Raw genomic sequence first — 24322 nt, forward strand, 5'->3', positions numbered from 1 at the left:
GTGTCAGTTGTCTGATTCTAAAGCACCTGCAAAGGATTCAAGAGTTAGCCTTAGTTGTTCTTCGAATTTTAAAGAAAAAGGAGGAGAGATAATCTTAGGCAAGTGGCGGGTCCATCATTTGCCCCAGTGTGGTCCTAGCGATTCTTTTACTCCCTATTGATCATGCACTTAAAGAAAACTTCTTAGTAGGGGAGGGGAAAAGTTGGTTTGCAACGACCATGGTATTGATTTGCCCCAACCTTTGACATGATTGTGCCACCTATTTTGGTAGATGGAACAAATTACTTTATATATATGTATTAGAAAATATTTTTAAAAGACTTGTTTCTTTTTAAGGCAAACACCGTCCTTCCAGATTATGACATGTTACAAAAGGTTCTCTACGCGCGAATCATATTTCTCTAAGAACTTCATCCTGTTGATGTCTATCTTCCATGGTGTCTCTGACAATGGGGCTTCTTGCTATTGCGATTGCATCCTAATTAAGGCTAATGCATTACAGTGGTTTCCTAAGGTAATGACCAAACCCTTTCAGGTTGCCTACGTATCCAAAACAGAATCATGTCTGAACATAGTTCATGGGATAATGATGAAATATGATGAAATGACCGAGCCTGACCCAGGCAGCCTACGTATGAAAAATGGAATCAGATTGGAACTTAGTTCAATTACAAAAGATGCAAAATGATGAGATGAAGAAATAAAAATGGCCGAGTCTGACTCAGATATCCTATGTATCCAAGTCAAATCAATCCAGAATGTAGTTCAATTACAAAAGATGACTAAATCCGTTGAGGATTGCCTACTTATTACTTTTGGAGGAAATCAAGTCGGCGTAGTTCTTGAACAACATACAAAAATGCCATTTGGTTTTTCTATTACAAGAGAATGGGGGAGAGAAACCGAACCCTACGTGGGTTGCCTATGTATCCCTATGTGGGAAGTTAGGTTGACCATAGTTCTATTACATAAAAATTCTAGCTCTATCTGTATTTAGGCATAATATCTCTTGATTGCATCCGAGTTGATTGGCTTTATGATGAATTTTCCATCCCTTTCTACTATGATTAGAGCTCTACCAGACAGTGCCCTGTGGACCACGTAAGAACCTTTCCATCTTGGTGCAAACTTCCCTTTAGCTTCTTCTTGATGAAGTTGCCCTGACGTTAATTGGCGAGGCCTCACTCTTTTGTTAAATGCACTAGCCATCCTTTTCTGGTATATCCATCCATGACATACTGCATCCATTCTTTTCTCGTCAATGAGCATGAGCTGTTCTTGATTGACGCGTATCCACTCTGCATCGTCCAATTTTGTTTCTTGAATGACTCTTAAGGATGATATTTCGACTTCTATGGGTACCACCGCTTCGGTGCCGTATATCAACATATATGGCATTGTCCCAGTAGATTTTCTCATGGTAGTCTAGTAGCCTAATAAAGAAAAAGGTAACTTTTCGTGCCATTGTCTGTGATTGTCCACTATCTTCCATAGAATCGTCTTGATATTCTTGTTAGCTGCCTCGACTACCCTGTTCATTTGTGGTCTGTAGGCTGTGGAATTGCGGTGGACGATTTTGAACTTTTCGCAGATTTCCCTCATTAGGTCGCTATTGAGGTTTGTGACGTTGTTAGTGATTTTAGACTCAGGTATCCCAAATCCGCAAACGATGTTGTTCCAGACAAAATTTGTCACTGCCTTCTTTGTGACGTCCTTGTAAGTAGATGCTTCGATCCTTTTGGTGAAATAGTTGATGGCTTCCAAAACGAAACGATGTATGTTTGATGTTGCAGGCTATATGGGTCCTATCACGTCCATGCCCTAGGCGGCAAAAGGCCAGGGTCAACCCATTACATTTAACTCATTTGGTAGAACCCGAATGTAATATCCGTGAATTTGGCACTGGTGACACTTCTGCACATAGCGGATGCTGTCGGTTTCCATAGTCATCCAAAGGTATCCAGCTCTCAAAATCTTCTTGGCTAACGTGAACCCATTCATGTGGGGTCTGCATGTCCCTGCATGTATTTCTTCTAACAGTCTGGTTGCTTCAGCATCTACACATCTCAGCAAACCTATGTCTGGAGTCCTCATGTACAAGACTTCCCCGTTGAGGAAAATGTGATTTTCCAACCTCCTAAGGGCTCGTTTTTGACCATTAGTAGCATTTTATGGGTACTACTAGGTCACAAGGAACTTCTTGATGTCGTGATACCAATGTTTACCATCTGGTTCTTCATTCACATGGAAGCAATATGAATGTTGATCTTTGATTTCTACCTCGATGAGGTCGATATAGTTCTTGTCTGGATGCTGAATCATGGATGATAAGTAACAAGGGCGTCTGCGAACTCGTTCTGAATTCTAGGGACATGCTTGAACTCTATCTTAGTGAACTTCTTGCACAACTCCTTCACACAGTGCAGGTACGGCAGTATCTTAACATTCTTCATTGACCATTCTCCATGGACTTGGTGGATCAACAAATCAAAATCTCCTTTGACCAAAAGTTCTTTTATGTTCATGTTGATTGCCATTCTGATTCCAATGATGCATGCCTCGTATTTATCCATATTATTAGTATAAGGGAATCTTATCTTTGCCGACGCTGGGTAGTGTTGTCCGGATTCTGAAATCAAGACTGCCCCAATCCCGACTCATTTGAAATTTGTTGCTCCATCGAAGAACATTCTCCACCTAGGGTATGATTCTGCAATATCTTCCACGGCAAATAGTACTTCTTTATCAGGGAAATACGTGATAAGTGGCTCGTAATCCCCATCCACCGGATTCCTAGCAAGTTGGTCGGCTAAAACTTATCTTTTGATAGCCTTTTGAGTTATGTACACAATGTCAAATTCGCCAAGGAAACTTTTCCATTTATCTAGCTTTCCGGTAGGCATTGGTTTCTGAAAAATGTAGTTGAGCGGGTCGATTCGAGATATCAAATGTGTGGTGTATGCTAACATGTAATGCCTTAACTTTTAAGCAATCCAGGTCAGAGCGCAACAAGTGCATTCTATCAAAGTGTACTTGGCCTCGCATAGTGTGAACTTCTTTCTTAAGTAGTAGAGGACTTTCTCCTTTCTCCCAATTTCGTCATGTTGCCCCAACACAATACCAAAGGCATTGTCCAAGACTGACAAATAGAGCAACAATGATTTCCCTGGTTCAGGGGGAACCAGCAATGGCGGGTTTGAAAGATACTTTTTGACTCTATCGAAGGCTTTCTGACACTACTTCATTCATTTCATGGCAGCATCCTTCTTTAATAGTTTGAATATAGGTTTACAGATTACTGTGGACTGGGCTATGAAATGACTGATATAATTCAATCTTCTCAAGAAACTCATGACATCTTTCTTACTCTTTGGTGGTGGTAATTCCTGGATGGCTTTGATTTTTGACGGGTCCAGTTATGTCCCATTCCTGCTTACACAAAAACCCAACAGTTTTCCAGCAGAGACTCCGAACGTGCACGTTGGTGGGTTCAGCTTCAAACTGTAAATTTGCAGGCATTCGAAAAATTCCCTCAAGTCTTATAAATGCTCTGAACGCTTTCGAGATTTTATGATGACATCATCAACATACACTTTGATATCCTTATGAATCATGTCGTGAAAGAGGGTTGTCATGACCCTCATTTAGGTGGCACCGGTATTCTTGAGACCCAACGACTTAACCCTATAACAGTAGACTCCCCAAGGAGTGGTGAAAACTATCTTGTCTATGTCTTCCTCGTTCATTAGGATTTGGTTGTATCTTGAAAAACAATCCACAAATGACTATAGTTCATGCTTCGTACAATTGTCGATGAGAATGCAGATATTTGGCAAGGGGAAATCATCCTTTAGACTAGATTTGTTAAGATCTCGGTAATCCACACATAGTTGGTGATCCTCACCACATTTTCTTCTATTTATTTGGTCACCTCTTCTTTTATCCTCATACTTAAATCAGGTTTGAACTTCTTGAGCTTCTACTTGACCGACGATCCGGTAGGGTCAGTAGGTAGTCGATGCGAGACAATGTTGGTGCTTCATCCTGGAATGTCATCATAGGACCATGCGAACACATCGACGTACTGTCGGAGGATCTTTCCTTCTGCTCGGCTTCTAGGTAAATGCTAATTCTAGTTTCTTTCACGTCTTCTTCGCTTCCAAGATTGACTACTTCTGTTTCTTCAAGGTTAGGCTTGTTCTGACTCTCCAGCTGTTCGATCTCCTGCGGGAGATTTTCTGCCATCATATTCTCATCACATTCTTCGTAATCCGGATCATTACGCTCAACGATTTCGTTACATGTCATAATCGCGAAATACGGATTTTTATCGATTTGATTACAGAAAAGAAAAGCTAGGCATAAATAAAGCAGCAAAATAGAGTTGCGATATTTAGGAAATAGATTCTTTTTATTTCATCAAAAGAGGAACGTCTTAAGCGTTCACAAGAGGCAAATAACAAAAGGGCACACACACGTTACATGCCTCAATTGACCATGCTCTTTCAAAAGAAAACTTTTATAGTTCCATACTACCAAGACTCCCGGCGAACCAAAGATGGAATGGCTGTCTAATTCTGCAGCTCTTTCCTTGGTTCGGTATCCCTGATAGTCGGTGTCTTGATGTCAGTTCCTTATAGCATTCTTCAATCATATTTACGAACAACTTTTCCATGTCGTCAATGATATCATCTTCGGGTGTTGAACTCTGTCATGGACTTCAAATATGCTTTGGCACAAAAACCTTTTTCCCAGAGCTAACAATGAGAGTTTTCCCTTATGGAGGCTGCTATCTTATACCAGTCCTTCCTTCCTACCCATTGTGTTCAATTGGTTCTTTGATCCCATCTGACTTGGCTCCCAACCCTGTTCCTGGCTTGTATCCATAATTCATCATCTCCCTCATGTCCATCTTGGATCTGTACGATGATTGCATTCCCAAATTCTGTTCAGTTTGCTCCACCTCAATAGTCTGTATGATTTCTAAAGCGTGGAAGGCGACTCCATCTAGTCCCTCAATAAATGGGACATCATACTGCAAATTGGCGGAGTGACCCCACTCGCTGTGGACTACGATCTCCTGGCATCCCCACTCGAATTTTATGCATTGGTGCAAGATAGACGGTACGACCCCTGCTATATGTATCCAGGGCCTGCCTACCAGCAAATTGTAAGAAGAAGATATGTCTATCACTTGAAATAGCGCTGGAAAGTCTACCGAACCAATTTGCAAGGCTAGATAAATTTCCCCAATAACATCCTTTTGCGAACCGTCAAAGGCCCTCTCCCTTACGTGGCTTTCCTTGACCTCCCTCAAATGAATTCCCAACTCCCACATGGTGGAGAGTGGACAAATGTTGACTCATGATCCTCCATCGACCAGCACTCAAGATACCACTTTGTCCGTGCATTTGACAGTGATATGAAGAGCCTTGTTGTGACTTACACCTTCGACAGGAAGTTCGTCTCTTCTGAAAGTTATCATGTTTGCTTCTACCATTTTCCCAATTGGCGTGGCCAATGCCTAGCTGGTGGTGTTACTTGGTACACTTAATCCACTTATCATTTTCAACAAGTGTCCTTATGGCTATTCGAACTCATCAATAGATCCATGATGGATATTTGTGCTGGAGATTTCTTCAACTGTTCTTCCACAGAATACTTTTTGCTTGACATTCTCTTCCAGAACTCAGTAGCTTATGGGTATGTTATGTTCATCATTGGAATAGTTTCTCTCCCCAGTTTTCCTCGATTGACCTCTTCAGGGGTGTAGCATCTCCCAGACCTAGTCATACCATGGGTTGCAACAAAGTCTGTCATTTTGGCCTTTCTCTTTTGCTGATAGGTCCATGGGACGGTTTTATATTCTCGATTTTCTTCACCCTGAGTAGCACTGGCAAGTTGCTGCAGATAAGTTTGAACTATCATTGTAGGCTTAGTTGTACTGTAATAATGGGAGCCTTTTGAGGAGGGATCCTTGAGGCTTCTGCATTTCCTATAATGACAATAATTCCCTTCAGGTCATATTCTTTGTCTAATGTGATCATGTTGTCTCCTTGGTTTCGATGATTTGGCAATGGGTTGTGGTTTATATAGGCGGTGCTGGAGTGCACTGGATGGCTCCGCTTGTGATCAAGGTTTCAAGTTCATTTTTCAACTTGAAACAGTCTTCAATATCGTGCCTTGGTACATTAGAATGATACACGCATCTATTAGTGGCAGGTTGTGCTCTGAAAGCCTCTATCCTCCATTGTCGTGCATATTCTTGAAACGTATTGGATGGTTTTTCTGCAGGTTCACTAGCGCAAACTGACCAGGAGTCCTCAGATGTGCGTGAGGGTCCCCCTTCCCATCGAAGGTGTCGAACTTTGAGTGTTTGTACCCCACTGGCATATCCACAATCGGTGAATAAACAGGTCCTCATAGTCCAGGCTTTCACTTCCTCGGGTAACTTGGAGACTCTCCATTTGTCTTCTCAACAATTGCAATTGCTCAGATACTGACTCTTCTTCCTTACACCTGGCCTCTCTCTCCATCTCGGCATACTGATCGATCTCATATGGAACCCTAACCGTGACGAGTGCTGTAAAGGTAGGTTCGGTAGCGGCATACACATATGGATTGTACCGTTCTTGAGTAGCGGCATGTGCCATAGCTATTTGTTGGTTGGTGGTGAAAGTGACTCCGTCATAAGGAGCGATAGTTGCATTAGTGGTAATAGGTAGGTTTTGTGATGTCAGAGGATATTGCAGTACATAAGGAGTGTGAATAGGAGGGCTTTGAGGGTTAGCGGGTGTTACTGGGTGTTTAACTTGAGTGGTGGGAGTTGAGGTTGAAGTGTTGTTGTTTTGGCGTGATGTTGAAGGAAAATGATATGGGAGTAAATCCAAAGAAGGGAATCTGGGTGGTTAAGGAAGTGTTGTCACGACCAGGTGCATCAATTCTCTGATATGATGTACCTCTTCTCTTAAGGATTCCATTTCTTGGGCCATTCGGGCCACGTTCTCATCATTTCTAGTACTGTCCTTTTCTCCCAATTGTCGCGGGTTGTCGTCTACGACTAGAGCATGTTCAGTTAGGTCTTCTGCAGGTGACATTTTTCCCTTAGGCCTAGATTATATGGTGGCTGCGCCAGTTTTAGTCGACGCAAACCAACTTTCTTTTATTTTCTTTAGGGGGTAATAATAAAGCAAAAGAAAATAAGAAGAAAGAAAAGAAAAAGAGCAAGAGTGAGTTTCTTCATTTATACAAGCAGGAAATCATATAGAGTAGATAATTCGTGCATTACAACTAACGTGTTCCTAAAATTTGTAGGGACCTCTCATTGCCAGAGGTAGGCCTAAGTTGTGGATGTTTGACAGACATTTAGACTCAACACATTTAGATCCGAAGCAATTTCATTTTTCATTGATAATTTGGGCTGATACAAGTGGGAACAAGGATTACATCATAGAGTTGCATGGGCTTAGATAATTTTCCCTTTTGGAAAGTGAAAGAGCGAACTAGGAATAGGGGTACAAAGTGGGAAAAGGAGGGGAAATCAACCAATTCTAATAACCATCCCCTGAGTCGCTTCCTATGACCTTTTCTTCTTCTGGCTCCTCTTCCGTATCCTCCTCCGAGTTTTCCTCAAACTCTTTTTCATCATCATTGAATTCTGAGCCTCATCTAGATCTTCTTCTGGTTTTGTGCTTGACTCTATCTAGATGCATTCTACCACTAGATCATCCTCTTCAGCCGGTGGCAATATATAGTCAATGGATCTCGAGACCACCTGATGATGCATTGATATGGTTACAAGATAGTGTGACAGGATCTCATGGTAAATCTGTAAAGCAACCACAACATCCTCTAACCAAGATATACCCTCTCTACTCGGGCAGGCCAGTTCTTCTTCTTCTTCTTCGTTAATCCAGACGTAGTACTCGGGTACACAATGAATATTGACCTATAGGCATTATTACCGGGTCATTCGACTCTTCTTGCAGTTTCCTTGTCTTGGGAATTGGGATCTGACCATTGTAGTCATATTCGTACAACACCGTCCTCATCCACAAGGGCACATCTTGGATCATGCCAAATTGTCTGAAGACCCGCAGAGGTGAGTATGGTTGAATACCTTTTAATATGATCAACTCAATGAAGCACTTTTGGGGAGTCTTCAAAATAGCTCTTCCACCTAACCAAGAGAATTTCCAATTTATCCAATCTCCTGTCAGATTGGTCAGTGTTTCCCTCCATTCTTATTGCCCATGTGGGGAGATCTATTGCCTTATTCTTTCATTGTGGCTGAGGATCATATTACCGACACCTACGAAATAGTCGATAGTAGCCTCCCGTTGGAAAAAGTGTTCAGTAGCCCAAATCTGCAGTAGCAGGTCGCATCCTTTGAAGAAATTGTATCCTCGTGCACAGGCAGATAAAGCTCTTATAATCTCGGCTAATACCATTGGCACCAAGGTATCTTGAAGATTATCGCGGAAGGTAGCCAGGACCACTTATAACAGGTTGATGTTGATATGGCCCCTTCGATGTGGGAAGACCAATAATCCCAGCAGTGCCATTGCGAAAGTGATAGGACTGAAGCTCTCCTATATCGCCTAGTCACATTGGAATTCCCCTGAATACCATTCGTAGCTTTCACGGTGCCCAAACCTGTCGAACATCTATTCGAGGCTCACCCACTCGTACTCGATACTTCTGCTATTAGTAATACCTAGAGCATCCAAGAACCGATATCCGGGCATAGTAACTGGAAGTACTAGCTATATTCCATTGAATGGAAGCTCAGTAAAACTTGTGACTTCCTCCAATGTTGGTACTAGCTCACAGTCATCAAATTTGAATACCACTTTAGCTGGATCCCGAAATTCTATCAACATGCGAGTAAGTACCCTTTTTGCTCGAATATTCATCAATGCGGTTAATGCCCCTAGGTGTGTCCGAACTTCGTCTCTGTGTTCCCGACGAATATTCTTCCACCACTATTTCAGCTTATGTGGTGCTCCCATTACCATACTAATTTCAAGGATGTTCTGGTTAATTTTTTATTTTCTGTGGTGGGTAGAAGAAAAATATTTGTGTAAGTGTTTGCTTCGGATCCATAATTGTCTTTCCACGGGAATTATGCCGCTAGGTGCATGAACCGTTGACATCAGGGTGGCTTTCCTAACTATGTGTTGGTGCCTGGGACCAACTCACCTAGGATTTATGCAATATGACCTAATTTACTAGAGTAGAGTGTTTCCTACATTTGAATTGGACTGAGAACTCTGAGAAGTTATGTCGGTTGACCCAACAAAGCCATTCTCTGAAAGTAACGAGTTTTGAAAAAGAAGGTTCGGAGGGGGGTAAGAGATATTATGACAATATATATAAAGCAGTAGCAAGCAAGGGTGAAGCAGCAATATAGAAAAGTAATCATAGAGAGCATGTATTTTTAAAGAACAAGTATGGCATATAAGCATGTAATTGCAGTTTTGACCATAATCAAAGCAATGTACAAATAAATCTAGAAGCCAAATTAGTCTAAATTTGCTAAGGTCAGAATCTAAGTGTGTATCCCCAGCAGAGTCGCCATGTTGTTGCACCTTATTTTGCACTGGTAAAGACAGGATTCAACTTGTCGTTTCCCTGTTGTTGATGCAAGAGAGTCGCCACCTAATACTAGGGTATCTATTTAATTATTAAGTCATGTTTTTATTAGTCTACTAACTGGTGAGATTATGGGTAATGGTTCTTGTTCTTCTAAGGGGAAGGTGTTACGCACCCCTTAAAATCTACCTGAGGTAGCTCCATAGGATTTAGACTAAGCTTGGGATCATTTACTTATAAAAGGCTTTGACTAGTGATAAGGAATGCTGCTTACTAGATACCTTAGCATGATAATGATAGAAAGAATGCGAGGTCCTAAAGGGATATGAGTTTATGAAGAGATTCATAAGAGATCTTAAAAGAGTCTTGAAATTGGTATATAAGTGGTCTAATTTTATAAGTGTATAAATTAGGATTGAATTATGAAAATAATTTGATTTGGGGGGGTGGTTATTTACACAATGCTAAAAAGATATTTTGTAAGAAAGTGTATCTAGAATTACCTTAGATTCTGAGGATTTTCAAAGAAGGGGGTTATTTATCGAAAATTCCTTAAAGGCGACAATTCTTCAAAGTTCTGATTTTCCTTTTGAAAACGAAGTTGAAATTTGATTTTTTTCCTTTTTGAAATAGAGTTGATGTTTGACCAAGTTCTGGATTTCGAAATCTTTAAAAGAAAGAAAAGTGAGTGAAAAATATAACGATTAGCTAGCAGATTATAATTAGTGAGTTAAGTGTCTACTTCTAACTAATTTCCCTTTTCAATCCTATGTTGTTTAAGGCTTGCCTAAGTTCATATGATACTAAGGCATGAAAGAAAGGTATGTGTTCTAATATATGAGTGTTATTTACATAAAAGATAAAACAACAATAAAGACATAACAAATACAACTAATATTAAACTAGTAGAAGCAGTAAACTAAATTAATTAGGTAGTAATAATGATAAAGGAGTTGAGGGAAAGAGGACTGGACTCTGTGATTGGGCCTCAAGAAGGTATGCCTAGTAGTAAATAAAAGTGAACACAACTGGCTTTGGACTAATGGACGCGGTTCAATAAAGCTGGAATTGGGCCTGAGTTCATCGAGAACTTAGAGGCCCAAATAGATGTACATGTCAAAAACGAAGAATGTCATTATACACAAATCTCATATATATTTAACTTATTCTAATTACAGATAATAATTTGACGTACATAACAAATACACAAACAGAGAGTTGAAGCAAGAATAAGATTAATATGGTAGAGCAAATTATACATTAATGTGGTGGTTTTACTCAACAAATAATTCACATTGGAAACCTTTCGTTGTCATTAAACACTAAACCCTTAAAGAACTGAATGCGTCAATAAATTAAGAGCTAAGGAGGGAACCCCACTCAAGGTCGATGATCCATTTGGATCTCCCGATACTTCAAAGTTTCCAAGGGACTCAAGGCCCAGGGCAATGCTTGTGCCGGGGAGGGCAGCCCAACCTAGAGTCGAACTTCGCTCCCAAATACCGTTAATCACTAACTACATGTTTTCCTTACGGGTTTAAATGCCAATGAGTCCCTTCCAATGCAAACTAAGTACTAAAGTATTACTTACCAAAAAATATATAATTTCCTCTTAATGGAAATAAAACAAGAGAGTACAAATTAATATTAATACTAAATAGGGAATCACATATTAAAGAGACCTAAAGGGGGAGGGGCTGAGTCCAAAATACACATAGATAAAAAGAGGCTTCATAATCACACCATTGAAGGAATGAATCATTAAAGCATAACATATTCAAACAGGTATAGATAACATTACTTGGCACCTTAAAGACATCAAGGCAGATTCAAACCAACAGTCATGGTCAGCTAGTGCCACAGAAAGGTTATCAAAGTCATGGGATTAAACTCTTATCGTGATTACATTTTCACAGGTTCAAATATGGGACTCTTGAAGTCACAACAAGGGTCATTCTTCTAACAGTATTAGCAAGTCAATGTGTTAAGATAATATCAACAAATGAGCTTCATAAGGTTTGAGACTCAAGTTCAACTTCAGGTTAACAGTAAGAGGAGGACTAAGCATCACTCAAATTAGAACATGGTGTTACAGAGTTAAGCAAAGAGGCTAGCAACATTCAGTTAATTGTTCATAGGAAAGGTAAGTGAGATAGTGATCTCATACACATTATAGAACTAAATTGATCATGAAAATGAAGAAAGAAAATGGAAACATTGTATCAAACAAGTTCAATTCAAACATTGGCCTAAATTAACAAGTAAGTATGGAGTGACCATGCTTCAATTCCTTAAACTATCAATTGACTATAACAATATGTCTAAATCCTACTGTAATGGAGGATAAGCTAATGCCAAATGCATGCAAACTTTATAGAAATTCAAAAGGGGCTCAAAGAGATTAAGGACAAGGATCTATTGCACATATGTGTGAAGATCTCGACTGACTATGGAACAAACAAGCTTAGCTGTACATCAATTACTAGTTGGCTTTATCCAAATAAATCATGACTTACACTAAGAAGAGGAAAATGGTTTAAACTTACAGAATATACATGCAATAAAGATTCATGAGAAGAAACCAGCTTGATGCAAATGAGATAGTTTCCTCTGCATACAACAGTTAAGCATGATCATGAGAAAGTTATAGTGATAACCCAAAAATTACCCTCAAAGTCAGTAGATACAGATTCAGATAAGAGAAACATCTAAACACTTGAATTCTTTCAACTTAGTTAGGTGATATGGGCATATTGGATTTTTAGGAGTATATCAGTTAAGGTTACCAAATAATAAAATCAACCATAAGGCAAATAAGGTGCAGGGAAACAAGATGAAATATCTATAGAATCATCATTGACGGAAAAAGCATGAAGATTAGATGAGCATGATAGGTTCAACAATAATGATAGCTAATACAAAATAAATGACTATGGTGATAACTCAGTAAAATAATTGGACAAACACAAGCAGAGACACTTCAAGTTTAGGCTCAAGGTTAAGAGGCAAGGAGATATAAGTCTTGAACAAGTTTAGGATTAATCTTAGCAATAACTATCAGGTAGTAAACTTATCTTTCAAAACTCACAAAATTATAAAAGTGCAATAAACATGGTGGGTTTATTGTATGTCACTGATAACTGCAAAGTTTGAAGTGAACATAAACATGTAAGAATTCAGGCATGGAGACTGTAGGAAAACTCAGAACAAAGATCAATATTTGTCATTTACCTAATTGATAATAGAATAAGTTGATCATAAAAGATTGTCAGACTAACAAAAACATAAATATCTAACATGTCAAACATATGCAGCATAACTATAATTTGCAGAAACGTAACATCAACATACCTAAATCATTCAGAGAAACGAACAGAAGAAAAGGGAGAGAAAGGTGCTGACCTTCTTAAGGGCAGTAAACCAAAAAAATTCCTTTGTTGCTCCAAGGTCCCATAAAACTTCTAGCTTGAACCAGCAAAGGACTCGACACAATAGAGGAAGACAGTAAGAAAAGCTAAACCAAAAACCCTAATGTGCTTATTGTTTTTGTGCTTAGTGTGTTTAGTGTTAGGTTCTCTTGGTTGGTCTCTATTAGGTGAGGGCATTGAAGACTGCTATTTATAGTGCCATTCAAGGCCTTAGAGTTTCAGTATTCAAACAAGTATAGTTGAGAGTGACGATGAGTTGATGATGTGATCATAGTCGGATAAAATCTGAGAGAATAGAGGGGGAATCAGTATTTGAGTTTACTTGAGTGGATAGGTATGAGAGGCTGAACGTTGAAGCACAAGGAAATACCGGTCAGAACCCTAATACCCAGAGGTCATTGCATTTGACCTCTGGGTGTCGAATATTGATGATGAAGCCAACTAACATCTCCTACTCGCTTTAATTTGAAAGGATGAAAGAAGAAATCATGCGAGTTTGAAGTTGCACCTTTTGGTTTGATTTCTTCAATTAAGGTTTTGAAATCGAATGGTGAAAATGGAAAGAACGATGGGACCAAGAGTTCAGGAACAAAAGGAACTACCATGCATGCCATGGATTTGAAAGGTCAGTAGCGATTTGAAGTTCCATCTCTAAGGTTAAGGTTTGGATTTGGGAGTTTTGATTTTCGGTGATGAAATAGGGAAAGATTCAACGAGAATCGTGGATATGGGAGGCAAACGAGATGATTTGAGATTGATTTTATGACCTTGCACTAATTTGTGCAAGGTCTGTTGATTGATAGAGTTTAGGGCAGACGAGAGGGGAGATAAGAAAGAGAAAGAAGGAATGTAGTTCAAAGTGGAAATGATTAGGGTTTTGGGATATGGAGGTTGGTCATCTCTGAGTTATGGTTGAGATATTTTATCTAGGCCGTTGGTCTTTTGGATCAACGGTCCTGATATTTAGGGTTATTACAATTTTTAGGTGGAGTTTTGGTGTTCGTTAAATCTTATTGATCCAACGGTGAGGATTAAGCCTTTCGAGGGTTTTAAAATTAAAGAGGAAATGGAGTTAAAATTGTGGACGGTTGATCTAAGAAATGGACGACCCAGATGATTTTTCTTTTTTTGTGAGTGTGGGAGACGAGTGACGTGGCAGGTCGTTATTGGTTGAGAGGTAATGGAAAGGATTGCCAACAAAGATTGGGAGGATTGTTTGGGTTGGGTAGTTTCGGACATGGGCTTGCATTTGGGCCAAAATTAATTTAAAAGATGGCCCAATTATGTTTGATTCGAGAATTACAATTGTAGCCTTTTAGTCTTTAACCCTTTTAAAATCAATTTAAATAAACTTAACAATTTTAATAAAAATGTGGGGAAATTATAATTACTATATGTTACTAATAAATTTAATTAATTATCCATAATGACACATATTTCGAATTATAGCACTAATTTTAATATATTAACATAGTAACGTAATTCATTGGAAATTAAAGAGTAATTTTGTCAAATTATAAAACCTATGTAATGCATATACAAAAGTTGTTTCTATAATAGTAAATACATTTGTAATTACACAATATTAGTACTATGTGATTAATTTTGAAAATAATACTTAATTAATTTATAAAGAATAGATATTCATTAATAGAAAAATACTTTTAAAGTATTTATTATAAATTGTTAAGAGTGAATAAATTAATTTTAAAAGGGAGGGTCAAATTTGGTCGTCAACAACAACAAGAATTAGACGGGTAATAAAGAAACGAATGACAACTCAATCAATCAAATCGTTCATAATGCACAATGTACAAGAAGAATTGCCCGAGGTATCACTCCTCATAATCTTAAATCATACGTCGCAACTTTCAAATCATACACGTAAGGCACCTCATGCCCACATTTCTTTCCAGATCACTTTCGCACGGCAAAACCCACGTGCCACCATGTATATTTCATCCGCGATAAATGCTAATTACAATGTTCAAGAGATTTATTTATATATGATAAGACATTATAATAATCTTGAATAAAGTAGGGAATCAAACGAGAAAATAAGTATATTTTAGAAATCATTTGGGAGAAGAAAATAATATTTTTCAAGTAAAATGAAGCATCAGATAAGCTACTGAATTAAATATAGAATTTGTTAAATTAAAACATAATAAAAAATCTTTATAAGTAAAGTAAAAACATCAGATAGGGTAAGGAGATTAAGTTGAGAAATCAACTAAAGTGAAATATGACGACTATTAAAAATAGTAAAGTACCGAATGAAACGACAAGTTTTAACTTAAGAGTCACATAAGGTAAGCATGTTAATAATTCTCTTATTTAAAATCGTTATGTTACCAATAACTCAACAGGATATGAGATAATGACTCAGCGTAATAAATTCATCTTAAAAATCAATTCACCAAAATAATAATAACAGGAAAGGAAAGCAGGAAATGACGGTCCTTAGAATCCCATAGGATAAATATCGAATCCCATAGGAAATGACCAAAATCTTCGCGAACGCGCATAGACAATCGCGAACACGGTGAGTAAACGTCCACCAGCTCCCAGCTGCACTAAACGAACGCGAACAGATAGGTGTGAATACGGACAACGGACAGCTAAAGCATCGCGAACGCGTGCCCACAATCGTGTCCGCGATGAGAAAAATGCCTGAGCTCGAAGAAACCGTTCGCGAAACATACCAACACGTTCCATAACATAACGCGGACCTACTCGAGGCCTCAAATCACATCAAACAGCATCAAACTATGAATCGCGCCTCAAATCGAACTAAATGAACTTATGAACTTTCAACTACTACAACTCACGCCGAATCATATTAAATCAACCTGTAACGACATCAAATTTTGCATGCAAGTTACAAATGATACAACAGATGTATACCAATTTTCGAAATCAAAATCCAAACCCGATATCAACAAAGTCAACTCTTGATCAAACCTCTCAACCTTCCAAACCTTCAACCTTCTAATTTTTGCCAATTAGTGCCTAAACCTTCTAGAAATATTCAAATGCAAATTTGGGCATATGACCAAGTCCAAAATCACCATTCAGACCTAACAGAACCATCAAAACTCCGATCCAAGGTCAAACACGCAAGGTCAAACTTGGTCAACTCTTCTAACTTAAAGCTTCAACAATGAAATTCATTCTTCCAAACTAATTCTAAATCACCTAAAAACCGAAACCGATGATACACTCAAGCCGTAATATATCATACGGAGCTACTCATACCCTTAAACCATCGGACAAAGTGTAAATACTCAAAACGACCGGTTGGGTCGTTACATCCTCCCCCACTTAAATATACGTTCATCCTCGAACGTGCCAAGAGTCATTCCCAAGCCGTCAAATCATTGTGTACCCTTACCATGCACATACCCGGGGGTGATCCACATCACCCCAATCCATGTACGCCTAACCACACAACATAACTGAAGATCGTTATCTTGACCTTAGCCTATAAATGTATGAACTGAATTCCCAATATCCGAAATTCCTTACAAGATTCGAATCTCGCATCCACACACTGTATAAGTCTGAAAAGTCTATATCACGGCATAACCATAACCCAAGGCACAATCACATGGTATACCACACAACTCGCATACTCATACCAAAGATTCTCGATCACAGTAGCTACTCAAATCAACCCAATACCGGCAGTGAACCTCATATCAAATAAAACCTTGTTCAAAACCTTCGTACACTCATAACCACTCATCAGATCAACAAGTACTACTACAACGCAATGATATGAACCTATCACAATAGTAGGACCAAGACACACGAATCTAACACAAAGGATCATATCCCACCATAGCCCCGCTGCAATGTGTGATCCATCTAAAACATCGGCCCATACGAAATACCTCAAGCCACAATGCTCAAAATCGATAACTACATGAAATTTGACATAAAGTACACGAAGTGCATGACCATAACACAGTGATAGCAAACCACTGTATTTCCTCTGAAGCACCCCATAATGCCGCAATTGAGATACCCACTTTGAAGAGACCTTCTGTGAGTCTGAAGTTGTTTCTCTAACCTCTTTGATGCTGAAGTGTAGAATTATTAATGACGCAGAAACACCGCAAGTCCCAGCATTAACCCATGCTAATCTCAGATCTTAATCATATATAAATTTTGGGAAAATCCTTCAAAACCCATACACATCTTAGGCCGAACTGATATAACACATGACCCTGCAATCTGACCGTCGATAATGGACTCTCCCAATTGGCGTGAAGCCATAGGACACAACATTTGACGATCCAAAATATTAACCTTCATAGCTCGTACAACACCAATCATGAGATACCCCAAATTATCTACTAAGCGCATGTCCATCCTCGTGATAGTCAAACTCACTTTCACTAAGTAGGAATCTCATACTAACCACTTAGTCCCTAATACCACCCACTATCCCCAAATCATCATCCACCTCGTGACCCTACCACGATCGCGATGATTAGGCAACCAATTAAATCTTCCCACGCTTGTACTTATCGACCAGATGCCAGAATCCGCTGCACCCACATGTCAAAAACTGACTAGTCTCTTAATACATCCACATCCTCAGCTTGGACGACACGTTGAGATAATGTTTGATCATCCCTGGTTCCCTCGTAGGCCATCCACAGCATCCAGATGTCAAAAAGTGAACAAATGAATTTACTCTAAGAAAAAGGCACAGTTGCGCCGCATTGGGCACCGCGAGGTGTGGCACGTCATAGAAAAAGTTGGTCTGAGAGGCAATGATTTTGAGGTATAAATATACCAAAAACATGATTTTGAGGAGACTTTTGACCTACGGAAGATTGGAGAACCAACCAAGGCAAAAAGACTCAAGAATTCATCAATATTTCAACCTGCAATCGGTGCACTATGGGTGTTTACCGAATCATTAGAATTGATATTTTCTTTGTTTTTGAACCTTGTTGAGATATCTTACTCCATTGATATGGAGTAGTTTCCATTACGGTGTTGACATATATGGTGTTTCGATAACTTGATTGGGGATTCAATTCTTGATAATTGTTAGAATTAATTGATGGAGTTTTAAATCGTATTGTGGAGTTATTTCTTATGTCGCTTAATCGAAAGAGGAGCTTTATATTGAATTACTTTACATCTTATGCTCTAGTATAAATTCGTGATTCAAATAGGTAATCGAAAAAGCCTCTTGAATTGTTAATCGAACTAGAAAATAGAGGAATATTCACGTGAAGTTACCCTTGAGATCATAACCATCATTTTATTGTTGCAATTGTTTACCGTGCTTCAATTGGATTAATTACTGAAATTAACGTTTAATCGAAAGAGGAACATTAACTTCAGTGTAATCTGATTATCAGTTGAATTCGTGAAAATCAACCGTATAATAGAGTTAATTAACTCAAGAATTGGAACTCTAGTCAGTTATCTTTCACATATCTAGTCAAATACCCTTATTCCTCTCATAGATATTTCTTCATTGCTCATCTGCTATCTTTTGTGACAATTGTGCTTTGCTTAGTTTTTAGTAGTTAATCATAGTAATAGTCATCAAATCATGTGTTAATTTTTCTAGATAGTAATAAACTGCAGATTATACGAACACTGTTTAAATCCAATCCTCGTGGAAACAATAATTAATCTATACTCTCTTTTATTAGCGAGCAATAATTTTGTGTTGTATTTTGCGCTCGTCAAAGTTTGGCACCGTTGTGAGGGATTGGCAATCAATAGTGTTTAAAATAGTTTTTAGTACTAATTCAGGAACCAATTTTTACTTTAGTGTATTCACGTTTTCTCACTTGTGTACAAGATACATGTTGCTTTCTCTGGTGTATGACTCGATCCTCTTCAAGGGAAGTGATACCCTATGGACCAGAGTTGGAGAAACACCTGCGACAACTAAGAAAAGAAAGAGAATTAACAAAAAAACTTTTTGGGTCAAACTTCGACTCAAGATACCATTGAAAACAAGGAGAATAATGGAATAGACTTAGCTGCAAGAGAGGTAGCACAACAAGAAGATGCACGGATAGCAGGTGAAACATCATGGAGAATTGCTGATGAGACGGTCGAAGATAATGAGGGTAGAAGATTCAATATAAATCGATCCTTAGTTGAAGACCAGTTCGAGAATGCAACACCCATGCATATAAGATCATTGGGTGACTATGCTAAGCCAGTCTATAATCAAGAACTGTCAAGTGTCAAACCACCACCCATAGCAGCAAACAACTTCGAATTGAAGCAAGGCTTCCTTCAAACTATCCAAAACAACTGCATTTTCAGAGGGAAGGCGAACGAAGATCCTAACATCACTTCATGGATTTTGAAAAATTCATGAACACCTTCTAATACAATGGAGTATCAAAAGATGAAGTCTACTTAAGGGCATTTCCCTTTTCATTGAAAGATGACTTCGTATCTTACCCACAAGTTCGATCAGGACATGGGAAGATATGACAAAATGTTTCTTGACAAGTACTTCTCAGTTGCAAAAATAGGGAACTTCAGTAGGAAAATCCAAAATTTCTGCCAGAAGGAGACAAATGGTTTTCGAAGCTTGGGAAAGATTCAAGGAGATAGTTAGAAAGTGTCAGCACAATGGCATTGATTTGTGGATGCAACTCCAAGAGTTTTGGGATGGACTGACACCTTCTTCGCGACGAACTCTGAATACTGCATGTGGAGGTCCACTAATGATGAAAACTCCAGAAAGGTTGTCTTAATCCTTGATGAACTATCTAAGGATGCTAACCAGTGGCTGGCTGAGAGGAATGACAGAAGAAAATCAGTTGGGGTTCACCAGGTGGACTCTAACACATCCATCCAAGCCCAGCTAGACACCATGGCCAAGGAGATAAGGAAGCTCACATTGGCCAAGGTACAGAGTGAGTCGCAAAACGCATGTGACTTGTGTGAAATGGGACACCCTAAACATGAGTGTCAAGCATCAGCTGAGGAAATCAACATTGTGGGGAACTTTAATAAAGGAAACTACCAATGTGGGAACAACTATAATGTTATGGGTCAAAAACATCCAGATATTTTGTGGAGTTCACCTAGTAGGAGCTTGAACTCATGGCCGAAAAATAATCTCAGACCCTAGGGTTAAGGACCACAAGGTTTTTAGAACCAGCAGAGGCAGCAATACCCGCCACAAAAGTCAAATCACTCTAATATGGAAGATCTCATGAAGGCATACATCAACAAATCAAATGAAAACTTTGAGACTCAGGGCACAACCATCCGAGAGCAAGGCGCAGGCATTCAAGAGCAGGGCATGACCATCCAGAATTTAGAAAGATAATTGGGACAGGTTGCAAATTTATTATCTAAGAGGGCTCCGGGGACTTTATCCTCTCACACTGAAAAATACCCAAAGGAAATAATCAAAATTGTATCTCTGAGAAGCGACAAAACATTGGCTGACCTAGTGGTGAAAGCAAGACCAGAGGTGGTGAACAAGCAGACCGAGACACTGGAAGAGAAAAAGAGTGAAGAGCAAAAATGCCAGATTAGTGGGATACTAAAAGAGATTGAAGAAAGTAGACATATGCCAGCTCTACCATTCCCTCAAAAGATGAAGCGGGAAAAACTTGACAAATGTTCTGAGCGATTCTTGGAGATGCTCAAGCAACTTTATGTGAACATTCCCTTCACAAATGTACTCACTCATATGCTTGCTTATGCAAAGTTCTTGAAGGAAATCATGTCCAGCAAGAGAAAATTAGAGGAGACAATAGTGGTCAAGCTGAATGCGTACTGTAGTATCATATTGCAAAACATAATTCCCCTAAAGTGTGGGGACCCAGGAAGCTTCACCATACCATGCTCGTGGAGAGTGAGAAATTCGACAAGGCACTCTACGATTCTGGTGCGTCTATAAATCTAATGCCTCTCTCTGTATTCAGAAGACTGGAAGGTGAGCTTGGAGTGATCAAATCAATACCAGTGTCCCTATAACTAGCTGACTAGACTACCATTTTACCTAAGGGAATCATTGAGGATATTTTAGTATGGGTGGACAAATTTATGTTCCCCGTAGACTTTATTGTGGTAGATATGGAGGTGAACAAGGAGGTGCCTCTAATTTTAGGGAGGCCATTTTTATGTACAAGCAGAGCTATCCTTGATATCTACGAGGGGCAGCTTATGCTCATAGTGTCCAATGAAGAAGTGGTGTCCCAGATGAAGAGGATGATGAAATACCCTAGTGATGAGGTGTCCGCCTACTCGTGTTTCAAGCTAGATGTCGTTGGGGAATTGGCTGAAAAATACAAGTTTGACAAGCTTGTGGGGGATACTCTAGAGAGGTGTATTACTTAATCTAGCACAATGATGGATGAAGATCCTGAAATAAAGAAAGAGGCTGAAGCTCTTGAAACTGAGGATCAAGTGGTTGATGAGGAGGAAATAAAAGAGGAGGCTACCAAGCCTAATGTGGAATTGAAAGTCCCCCCCCCCCTCACTCACTTGAAATATTCTTTTCATGAAATTAACAATTATTCTGTGATTAGTTTTACTTACTTGACAGGTACACAAGAACAAAAACTGGTGGAGCTGATGAAAAAGCACAAGAAGGCCATTGGCTTGAGTATACCTAATGTTCAAGGAACCAGTCTAGCCATTTGCATGCACAAAATTCTGTTGGAAAAAAATAGCAAGCCAGTGGTGCAGCTCCAACGCAAGTTGAACAAATGTTTGGAGGAGGTAGTACACAAGGAGATTATCAAATTTCTTGATGCGGGAGTGATTATCCCCATCTCTGATAGCTAGTGGATTAGTCCAGTGCAGGTTGTAGCTAAGAAGAGGGGCATGCCAATGGTGAAGAATGAAGACAATGAATTGAACCCCTAAAGAACAGTCACTGGGCGTAGAATGTGCATTGATTATAGAAGGCTGAATGATGAAACAAGGAAGGACCACTTCCCACTTCCCTTTATTGATTAAATGCTCGAGAAAGTGGCTGGACATGGATGTTACTGCTTCTTGAATGTGTAATCAGGCTACAATCAGATACCCATTGCCCCAGAAGATTTTGAGAAGACCACCTTCACTTGCCTGTAAGGTATATTTTACTTACAGGAGGATGCCATATGGGTTGTGCAATGCACCTACCACTTTTCAAAGGTGCATGATGTCTATATTCTCTGATTTAAACGGGAAGTGTCTCGAAGTATTCAAGGATGATTTCACCCTCTTTGGGGATGACTTTGAGGATTGCTTGAATAATTTTGAGCTCGTGCACGAACGTTGTGAAGCCACTTACTTGGTGCTTAACTGGGAGAAGTTCCACTTCATGGTGAAAGAGGGAATTGTCCTCGGATATAAAGTGACTGCACATAGAATTGAAGTTGATAGAGCTAAGGTTGATATAATTGCTAGGCTCCCTCCACAGAATTTTTTGAAGAGCATAAAGAGTTTCTTGGGACATTCTGGATTCTATAGGAGGTTAATCAAAAACTTTTCCAGCATTACCAAGCCGCTAACTCCATTGCTAGAGAAGAATGTTAAGTTTGTTTTCACCGCGGAGTGCTTAAGAGCATTCGAATTGATAAAGGAAAAACTTGTGAGTGCTTCTATTATGGTGACACCTGATATGAGCCAGCTATTTGAGATAACATATGATGCTAGTGATGTAGCTGTGGTAGCAGTTCTTGGGCAAAGAAAAGATAAGATGTTTAGGTCTAACTACTATGCAAGCAGGACGTTAAATGATACTCAAGTCAACTATGCCTCTACTGAGAAAGAGTTCGTTGTTGTGGTCTTTGCTTTTGAGAAGTTTAGATCATTCCTGAAAGTAAATTGATTGTACACACTGATTACTCAGCCTTGAAATACCTATTGAGTAAGAAGGAGTTGACTTGAGAAACCTCTGGTTGAAGTAAGGGAAGAGTTCCCTAATAAGCCGAGTTTTTCCATTGATGCGGTTTCTGAAAGGTTGCCTTGGTATGCTGATGTAGCCAACTTTTTTGCTAGTGGATGGTTGTCTTGTGACCTCTCTCATGATCAAAGAAAGAAGCTTCAAGGTGAGGTAAAAGTTATTTTTGGAACGAACCTTTCTTGTTTAAACTGTGCAGATGGTGTGATTTGAAGGTGTGTTCCTGAAGGAGAGATGGCAAGCATTCTTTCTCATTGCCATGATGGAGAAGCTGGAGGACACAATTGTGAAAATTGCACTACAGTAAAGGTCATGGAAGTCGTTTTCTATTGGCCTACTTTGTACAAAGACGCACAGGCATATATAGTTGTATGTGAAAAGTGTCAAAGGGCAGGTAGCATTAGCAAGGGGGATGAGATGCCACTAAACTCCATTCTGGTATGTGAAATTTTTTATGTTTGGGGCATTGAGTTCATGTTCCCATTCCCATGGTCTCATTCATATGAGTATATCCTAGTAGTCATTGACTGCGTCTCTAAATGGGTTGAAGCAATCCCTACTAGGACCAATGATGCTCGGGTGGTGTATGAGTTCTTACAGAAGAACATCTTCACCCCCTTTGGGACACCTCGAGTGATTATCAACGACAATGGGTCGCACTTTGTGAAACAAGAAGTTCACTCCATTATTGTCTAAGTATGGGGTCACACACAAAATAGGAACCCCGTACCATGCCCAAACTAGTGGGCAAGTTGAAGTGGCTAACCGTGAACTTAAATGAATTCTTGAAAAAATGGTTAGTGCTTCTCGTAAGGATTGGTCAGTAAAGTTGGATGAAGCTCTATAGGCATACAAAACTGAGTTCAAAACAACCATAGGAAATTCACCATTCAAACTATTGTATGTAAAATCATGTCACCTACCTATTAAGATAGAACATAGAACTTATTGGGCAATTAAGATGCTTAATCTTGATCTTAGCCTTACAGTTGAACACAGGTTGGCGCAAATGAACGACTTGGAGGAATTTAGATTGAACGCGTATGAAAATGCGTGAATTTTTAAGGAAAAAACAAAATGGTGGCATGATCGTCTGATTAAGCCAAAGGAGTTTCATGAAGGAGACAAAATCTTACCTTACTATATAATAGTAGACTTAGGTTGTTTCCCGGAAAATTCAAATCAAGACGGACATGTTCGTATGTGGTGAAACATGTCTCACCGAATTGTGCCATTGAAATTCATGATGAAGAAGGGAATGAAAGATTTAAGGTGAATGGGCACAGGTTGAAACCGTACCTTGTTGGTGGATTTGACAGCAATCCTCTAGCATAGTAATCAAATGAGCCTAAGTGACGAAGTCAAGGTGACGACTATAACTCAAAACTACTTC

The 24322-nt window shown here is 39.2% G+C and overlaps 2 protein-coding genes across 2 annotated transcripts; one reads left to right on the plus strand and one right to left on the minus strand.

Annotated features, from left to right (window-relative positions):
• Positions 1-993: 993 nt before the first annotated feature.
• LOC138898654 (uncharacterized) lies at positions 994-1419 on the minus strand. The gene has a single exon (XM_070184734.1). The coding sequence runs from the start codon at positions 1417-1419 to the stop codon at positions 994-996; it is 426 nt and encodes a 141-aa protein (XP_070040835.1).
• An 18309-nt stretch (positions 1420-19728) lies between these two features.
• Positions 19729-21374, plus strand: LOC104098506 (uncharacterized). Its single transcript, XM_009605255.1, has 4 exons — positions 19729-19929; positions 20365-20807; positions 20861-20970; positions 21109-21374. The coding sequence occupies exons 1-4, from the start codon at positions 19729-19731 to the stop codon at positions 21372-21374; spliced, it is 1020 nt and encodes a 339-aa protein (XP_009603550.1).
• Positions 21375-24322: the final 2948 nt, after the last annotated feature.

The sequence above is a fragment of the Nicotiana tomentosiformis genome, chromosome 9 (assembly GCF_000390325.3).
Source record: "Nicotiana tomentosiformis chromosome 9, ASM39032v3, whole genome shotgun sequence".
Classification (NCBI taxonomy): domain Eukaryota; kingdom Viridiplantae; phylum Streptophyta; class Magnoliopsida; order Solanales; family Solanaceae; genus Nicotiana; species Nicotiana tomentosiformis.